This window comes from Oreochromis aureus, linkage group 3 (assembly GCF_013358895.1).
Source record: "Oreochromis aureus strain Israel breed Guangdong linkage group 3, ZZ_aureus, whole genome shotgun sequence".
NCBI classification, from domain to species: domain Eukaryota; kingdom Metazoa; phylum Chordata; class Actinopteri; order Cichliformes; family Cichlidae; genus Oreochromis; species Oreochromis aureus.
In genome coordinates, this window is record NC_052944.1 from 99316511 (window position 1) to 99325235 (window position 8725).

Sequence of the window (8725 nt, forward strand, 5' to 3'; positions counted from 1 at the left end):
CGTGTTTTCTTCAGGCTCCATCTAGTGGACTGATAGTAGAGCAGCTGATGGCAGCTTCCTCTGCCTCACACTGCTGTCTGACTGCATTCAGCTGGCACTGAGATGAAGCAGGAAAGAAGCAGCTGATATTTGGACAGCACACATGATGGAAAGGAGGATTTCAGTTGATGTGCACATGAATGATTTGTGTTTCCTCTGCAGGTGAAGGTAGAAAGTGTGTGTGAGCTGATGTGAATTGAGCAGCATGGATCAGTGTGAGGACAGAGAGGAGGAGTCCCTCCTCTAAAACCACTCTGTGTGGGGAACATGAGAGCCAGACCAAAGCTCAGAGGTGAGATGACCATCTCTAACTGTCCATGACTCTTCTCCATGTCACAGCTCAGCACTCACATCACTGCTCCATCATTATTCACAGGAACCCACCTGGACCTCCACCCAGCTCTGTGTCCTTACAGAGTGACCGGTCTAAAAGTGAACCCATTAATTTTAAAGTCCAGCCTGTGTCTGCTGCAGAGAGGTGAGCTGTTAGTAACATGAACTCTTTGATTTAAATGATTATGATGTTTCCTGGTTTCTAAAATGCATGTCTGTAGGAGAGCAGTGTCTCAGAGGACACACAGCCTCAGGTGTAACTGTCAGTTTATCTGGTTTAAGACACATGTGGACACAATTGGCTGTTTTTAACTATTTATTTTAATCACAGGTGTAAATTTAGACCTCACACATCTGGATCCTAAACTGTGATAGAAACAGCTGCTAGCAGTGGGTAGTTTGACTTTAGCCTGGTGGCTAAGCTAACAGAAACAAGCGTGCCAGCTGTGCTCTGTGAGGATGATACGCTGCTCTAGAAAGCAAACAAAGGTTTGTGCAGCTCCTCTTCAGAAAAGTGTTCAGAGAGCAGCTGCTTTATTAAAAAAAGGCTCGTCGTGTGAGCCCAGATGTGTCTATAACAGCTGGATGAAGGAGAACCATCACAGTCACATCTCCATCCCGCCTTTATTAATGAACTTCCTGTTGCTCGCAGATGACAGGAACACAAAGTGTTTGTGCCACGTGATGCTGCAGGATTTGTTAACATCTCCATGATGGTAACATCTCCTCGTCTAAGTGCAAACACATAAATGCTCCTAACAGCAGCTATCACAGCCACAGAGGCAGACTGTTTCTCACTGTTGCATTCAGGGACATTTGTTTTCCTTTAAAAAGCTGAACTCTAATCTAAGAGGATGTTACTGACAGGAAACAGCTGCATTATCTGCAGTCTGTGTGATCATAGCTGCTTCAATCACTTTATCATGTTTGTGTCTGCAGAGGTCAGAGGTCACAGTCTGCAGGGTCCAGCTGTCCGTCTGTGAGGAGTGACCGGTCCAAAGATCTACCTCTAAACTTCAGTGGTGAACCTGGACCAACGAGGTCAGAGAGCTGTGATGACTCCTTTACATGTTTGTGTTTCCTGGATAAATCTGACCTGAAACATCCTCAGATTGTTACAAAGATTCATTAAAAAGAAAACAATGAAAGAGAAAAGATCCAAATGTTAGACTTGGTCATTTGCTGTTTGAGGACAGTGATGCTCATATCTGTGGGGAAAGTGTGACCTGAGTGGGTTCATGTTTGTCTTTAAAGAGCTGCTCTGATTCTCTTTGTGTCTGATCTGTTAAACAGTCTGAGAGGTCACGAAGAGACCCAGCAGCTAAAGCCTGGATCATACTGGCTGCTGTTAATCAGACTCCATCAGGACAACACTGAACCACAGTGGTGTGGATGTAGTGGATAAATCCCACCATACTGATGCTCAGATTTAATCACAGGGAACAAAACCAGATGTTACCTTCAGATTGTGACCTTTGGAGTGGAGGATGCAGATTTCAATAGAGAATAAATGTTGTTGTTTTTCAGCTTTGAAAAAAAGAATCTAATTTTCTGAACTTAAGACTTTATGATGCTGGAAAAAAACATGGAGACTATAACACAACATTTCCACTGTATTCATAGAATGAATGTAAAACTGTCAGACATTCATTAAATATGCAAAATGTCTACAGAAACATCAGAGGGTCAGATGTGAAGCACTCAGTGATTTTGATCAAATGACTCATCAGTTATTGATCTGTACTACACTGATCTACCACGTTAGTAAAGCTGGTGTTCTGGTGGTGGAGAGACCTCGGATCATGTTCTGGTTTTGGAGCAGTGATCTGCTGATGGTTCAGTTTAATGAGCTTCTTCAAAATCATCCCTGACATCACCACTGAAAGGACGTCCATGAAAACAGACTGAAAATTACTGATATGTTCACAATCTGAGAGTTTAAAACTCGACAGACTTGATTCAGATGAAGTTATTTGGATCTTTATCCTGTGATTGAACTAATTCTTGATGGTTCCTCCACAGAGTGGACCAGCAGAGCTCAGAGGTTCCCAGTGGTCAGTCTGCCCAGCAGCATCAAACACAGCTGGACTCCATATTTATGGTCTGTACATGTACAACAACTACTGTTACATCTATTCTGTTCAGAGTCATCTCCATGCTGCTGTTTGTAGACCAGTGGATTGTCAGTGTGTCCAACATGGATCTGATGTTTGGCTCCATGATGTCAGTCTGTTTGGCTCATTCATAAAGTATTCTGTTCCAGCTGCTGGAGGACAACATCATCACTTTTGTGAAGAACGAGCTGAAGAAGATCCAGAAGGTTCTGAGTCCAGATTACCCAGAATGCTTAGAGAGTCAGAGGAGCAGCAGCAGAGAGGCATTTGTGAAGATCACAGTGGACTTCCTGAGGAGAATGAAGCAGGAGGAGCTGGCTGACCGTCTGCAGAGCAGTAAGAGGATTTATCTAAAGATTTAAAGTTTTGGATAAATGAACATTTTCCAGAGATGGAAGATGGAGCAACATAATAATAATAATAATACATTTTATTTGAGGGCGCCTTTCAGAAACCCAAGGTCACCTTACAAGAAACAAATTAATAAAAGGATAAAAGGAACAGTTGTTAGATTTGTAGCTTGAACCTATTCGCTGGAACGTTGAAGACAATGTAATTACACAGCAAAAGCATTGAACACCATGCAGAGCTCTTCATGATACTCGTATACAAGGGAGAGAACTGTGACGAGCGCCGTTCCTTCGCTTGACCCCAGTTGCTCTCGTCCGCTCCCCCGTACACTGCTCTTTTATTTAGGTCACATGAATATGCATAGGTTCATTAACATATGACGTCTACATACACACAAAGAGTACCTTGCCTGTGCGTTGTGTAAGCATGTGTGTGTGTGTGAGGTCAGTGTGTGACCCCATAAATGACTTCCCTAAACCTGCTGGTCTGGAAGTCCAACAGTTCTTCTAAACAAAAGGCACTTAGACTAAAACAGATATACAGTCAGGTCCATAACTATTGGGACATCGACACAATTCTAACATTTTTGGCTCTATACACCACCACAATGGATTCCAAATGAAACGAACAAGACATGCTTTAACTGCAGACTGTCAGCTTTTATTTGAGGGTATTTACATCCAAATCAGGTGAACGGTGTAGGAATTACGACAGTTTGTATATGTATCTCCCACTTCTTAAGGGACCAAAAGTAATGGGACAATTGGCTTCTCAGCTGTTCCATGGCCAGGTGTGTGTTATTCCCTCATTACCCCAATTACAATGAACAAATAAAAGGTCCAGAGTTCATTTCAAGTGTGCTGTTTGCATTTGGAACCTGTTGCTGTCAACTGCCAGGATGAGATCCAAAGAGCTGTCACTATCAGTGAAGCAAGCCATGATTAGGCTGAAAAAACAAAACAATCCCATCAGAGAGGTAGCAAAAATATTAGGCGTGGCCAAAACAACTATTTGGAACATTCTCAAAAAGAAGGAACGCACCGGTGAGCTCAGCAACACCAAAAGACCACGGAAAACAACTGTGGTGGATGAACGAAGAATCCTTCCCCTGGTGAAGAAAACACCCTTCACAACAGTTGGCCAGATCAAGAACACTCTCCAGGAGGTTGGTGTATGTGTGTCAAGTCAACAATCAAGAGAAGACTCCGCCAGTGTGAATACAGAGGGTTCACCACAAGATGTAAATGTTTGGTGAGCCCCAAAAACAGGAAGGCCAGATTAGAGTTTTCCAGACGACATCTAAAAAAGCCGTCACAGTGCTGGAACAACATCCAATGGACAGAAGAGACAAAATCAACTTGTACCAGAATGATGGGAAGAGAAGAGTATGGAGAAGGAAAGGAACTGCTCATGATCCTAAGCATACCACCTCATCAGTGAAGCATTGTGGTGGAAGTGTCATGGCGTGGGCATGTATGGCTGCCAGTGGAACTGGTTCTCTTGTATTTATTGATGATGTGACTGCTGAAAAAGCAGCACGATGAATTCTGAAGTGTTTCGGGCAATATTATCTGCTCATATTCAGACAAATGCTTCAAAACTCATTGGACGACGCTTCACAGTGCAGATGGACAACGACCCAAAGCATACTGCAAAAGCAACCAAAGAGTTTTTGAAGGGAAAGAAGTGGACTGTTTTGCAATGGCCAAGTCAATCACCTGACCTGAATCCGATTGAGCATGCATTTCACTTGCTGAAGACAAAACTGAAGGGAAAATGCCCCAAGAACAAGCAGGAACTTAAGACTGTTGCAGTAGAGGCCTGGCAGAGCATCACCAGGGATTAAACCTAGCGTCTGGTGATGTCTATGTGTTCCAGACTTCAGGCTGTGATTGACTGCAAAGGATTTGCAACCAAGTATTAAAAAATGAATGTTTGATTTTATGGTTCTTATTGTGTCCCATTACTTTTGGTCCCTTAAGAAGTGGGAGGTACATTTGCAAACTGTCGTAATTCCTACACCGTTCACCTGATTTGGATGTAAATACTCTCAAATGAAAGCTGACAGTCTGCAGTTAAAGCATATCTTGTTCGTTTCATTTGGGATCCATTGTGGTGGTGTATGGAGCCAAAAATGTTAGAATTGTGTTGATGTCCCAATATTTATGGACCTGACTGTAGATACGTTTATCCTACCATAAAACAATAAGAGAAGGTATGACCTCTCCCATGCTCCCAAGATGTGGGTGTGAAAGCCAGAGTGCTCTGGAATGCACACAAAGTTTGCAGACTATTAAGGATCAAACCTCTACCAATCTACAACTAATTATAAACCTCTAAGCATATATGAGTAGATATTTCTAAGCATAAATGACAATCAACAATACAAATCTAACAACAGTAGTCATAAAATACATAAAATAAGTTAAAATTACAAAACAGAGCTGGACAACAGATAAAATCAGCATTAAAGCAAATAAACCAGTTTAAACAGATGTGTTTTGAGCTGTGTCTTAAATACAGAGAGGGAGTCAATATTTCTTATGGCTGGAGGAAGAGAGTTCCAGAGCCGGGGAGCAGAGCGACTGAAAGCTCTGTTCCCCATAGTAATAAGGTGTGAGGACGGAACAGTAAGATGAATAGCAGATGATGATCTGAGAGGGTGGGAAACAGTGGTGATATGGAGCAGGTCACACAAATATGAAGGAGCAGATTTATGGATACACTTGTATGTAAGAAGTAAGATTTTAAAATTTATCCTGGCTTCTATGGGCAACCAGTGAAGCTGCTGAAGAACTGGGGTAATATGAGCTCTTAACGGAGTACGGGTTATGACCCGAGCTGCAGAATTTTGAAGAAGTTGGAGTTTATGAAGGGACCTTTTAGGGAGACCAAATAGGAGGGAATTGCAGTAATCAATACGGGACGTAATAAGACTATGGACAAGGATGGCTGCAGCATGGGGAGTAAGGAAGGGACGGAGTTGGTTAATATTACGTAAATGGAAGTAAGCAGTCCGGGTTATGTAATTAATGTGAGACTGGAATGAAAGAGTGTTATCAAGTATGACACCCAAACTCTTAACCTGAGGGGAGGGAAGGGTGGGAGAATTTTCAATGTTAATGGAAACGCTGTGGGATTTGGTTAAGATAGAGGCTGTACCAACAAGTAAAACTTCAGTTTTATTACTGTTAAGTTTGAGAAAATTGGAGGAGAACCAGGATCTAATCTCAATAAGACAGTCTGAGAGAGAGGTAGGTGGGAGGGATGAATTGGGTTTAGAAGAAAGGTAGAGCTGGGTGTCATCGGCATAACAGTGAAAATTTATATTATATTTTCGGAATATATAACCAAGAGGGAGCAAATAAATAATGAATAAAAGAGGCCCTAATACTGAACCCTGGGGCACACCAGCAGAAACATGAAAGAGAGTTGAAGAATGGGATTTAAGTTGGATAAACTGAGTCCGGTCTGAGAGATAGGAGGTAAACCAGGCAAGGGGGGTATGACTAATACCAATGGAAGCTAACCGGTTCAGGAGAATATTGTGAGAAATGGTATCAAACGCTGTTTTAAAGATTAGTTCTTTTTGGAACTGAGTCTTTATTTTTCTTCTCATTCAGAACTTCAAGCTGCAGTTTGTCATCGTAACCTTAAATCTGCACTGAAGAAGAAGTTCCAGTATGTGTTTGAGGGCATCGCTAAAGCAGGAAACCCAACCCTTCTGAATCAGATCTACACAGAGCTCTACATCACAGAGGGAGGGACTGCAGAGGTCAATGATGAACATGAGGTCAGACAGATTGAAACAGCATCCAGGAAACCAGACAGACCAGAAACAACGATCAGACAAGAAGACATCTTTAAAGCCTCACCTGGAAGAGATGAACCAATCAGAACAGTGCTGACAAAGGGAGTGGCTGGCATTGGGAAAACAGTCTTAACACAGAAATACACCCTGGACTGGGCTGAAGACAAAGCCAACCAGGACATCCAGTTCATATTTCCATTCACTTTCAGAGAGCTGAATGTGCTGAAAGAGGAAAAGTTCAGCTTGGTGGAACTTGTTCATCACTTCTTTACTGAAACCAAAGAAGCAGGAATCTGCAGCTTTGAAGACTTCCAGGTTGTGTTCATCTTTGATGGTCTGGATGAGTGTCGACTTCCTCTGGACTTCCACAAAACTACAATCCTAACTGACCCTAGAGAGTCCACCTCAGTGGATGTGCTGCTGATAAACCTCATCAGGGGGAAACTGCTTCCCTCTGCTCACCTCTGGATAACCACACGACCTGCAGCAGCCAATCAGATCCCTCCTGACTGTGTTGGCATGGTGACAGAGGTCAGAGGGTTCACTGACCCACAGAAGGAGGAGTACTTCAGGAAGAGATTCAAAGGTAAGGAGCAGTCCAGCAGGATCATCTCCCACATCAAGACATCACAAAGCCTCCACATCATGTGCCACATCCCAGTCTTCTCCTGGATCACTGCTACAGTTCTGGAGGATGTGCTGGAAACCAGAGAGGGAGGACAGCTGCCCAAGACCCTGACTGACATGTACATCCACTTCCTGGTGGTTCAGGCCAAAGTGAAGAAGGCCAAGTATGATGGAGGAGCTGAGACAAATCCACACTGGAGTCCAGAGAGTAGGAAGATGATTAAATCTCTGGGAAAACTGGCTTTTGATCAGCTGCAGAAAGGAAACCTGATCTTCTATGAATCAGACCTGACAGAGTGTGGCATCGATATCAGAGCAGCCTCAGTGTACTCAGGAGTGTTCACACAGATCTTTAAAGAGGAGAGAGGACTGTACCAGGACAAGGTGTTCTGCTTCATCCATCTGAGTGTTCAGGAGTTTCTGGCTGCTCTTCATGTCCATCTGACCTTCATCAACTCTGGACTCAATCTGCTGGAAGAACAACAAACAATCTCTACATGGTCTAAATTATTTAAAAAGAAAAAGAGTGTAAAACCTCTCCACCAGAGTGCTGTGAACAAGGCTTTACAGAGTCCAAATGGACACCTGGACTTGTTCCTCCGCTTCCTCCTGGGTCTTTCACTGCAGACCAGTCAGACTCTCCTACGAGGTCTGCTGACACAGACAGGAAGTAGCTCACAGACCAATCAAGAAGCAGTTCAGTACATCAAGGAGAAGCTCAGTGAGAATCTGTCTGCAGAGAAAAGCATCAATCTGTTCCACTGTCTGAATGAACTGAATGATCGTTCTCTAGTGGAGGAGATCCAACAGTCCCTGAGATCAGGAAGTCTCTCCACAGATAAACTGTCTCCTGCTCAGTGGTCGGCTCTGGTCTTCATCTTACTGTCATCAGAAAAAGATCTGGATGTGTTTGACCTGAAGAAATACTCTGCTTCAGAGGAGGCTCTTCTGAGGCTGCTGCCAGTGGTCAAAGCCTCCAACAAAGCTCTGTGAGTAAATATGTGATCATGTTTATTTTTAAAATGTTGATTAAAAGTGGTCATAGATTTCTTCCATGACAGATCCATGTCCTAAAACCATGAGCCTACGTAGTTGTATAGTATAAAAGAAAAAAAGAGAACTTTTGACCACAATATTGTAACTTGAATGAACTTTTGATACAGCCTTTAAACACTTAAGGAGCTTAAAATGTTTTGATCTATGAACCCACATCAAACACTCTAGTTAAACTCTAAAAACAGAACATTAAAATCTGTATGTCTGCAAATGTACGTGCATTGATGTGAGCATGCGTGGAGATCTGAGGTTGGTTGGTAGGATGGACCCATGTGCAGAATCACATGTGTGCTAATATTTCTTTGTTTGGATTTTTGAGAATTTGGTTCTTTTGTCGTTTCTCTCGGTATGTTGCCTTGGGCTGGTTCACCTGAATCAGGGGGGTCCAGGCTGC

General features: G+C 42.9%; 1 protein-coding gene and 1 long non-coding RNA gene across 2 annotated transcripts; both read left to right on the plus strand.

Moving 5' to 3' along the window:
- Positions 1 to 270: 270 nt before the first annotated feature.
- On the plus strand, positions 271 to 1369 carry LOC120438593. The gene is made up of 3 exons (XR_005612014.1): positions 271 to 331; positions 416 to 517; positions 1312 to 1369. It is a non-coding gene; the product is annotated as an uncharacterized LOC120438593 (long non-coding RNA).
- A 5375-nt stretch (positions 1370 to 6744) lies between these two features.
- Positions 6745 to 8268, plus strand: LOC120438561 (protein NLRC3-like; the record flags this gene model as incomplete). The annotated part of the gene is made up of 1 exon (XM_039608961.1): positions 6745 to 8268. A coding segment is annotated over one exon (1524 nt), but the record flags the coding sequence as incomplete, so codon positions are not given.
- Between the last annotated feature and the right edge of the window lie 457 nt (positions 8269 to 8725).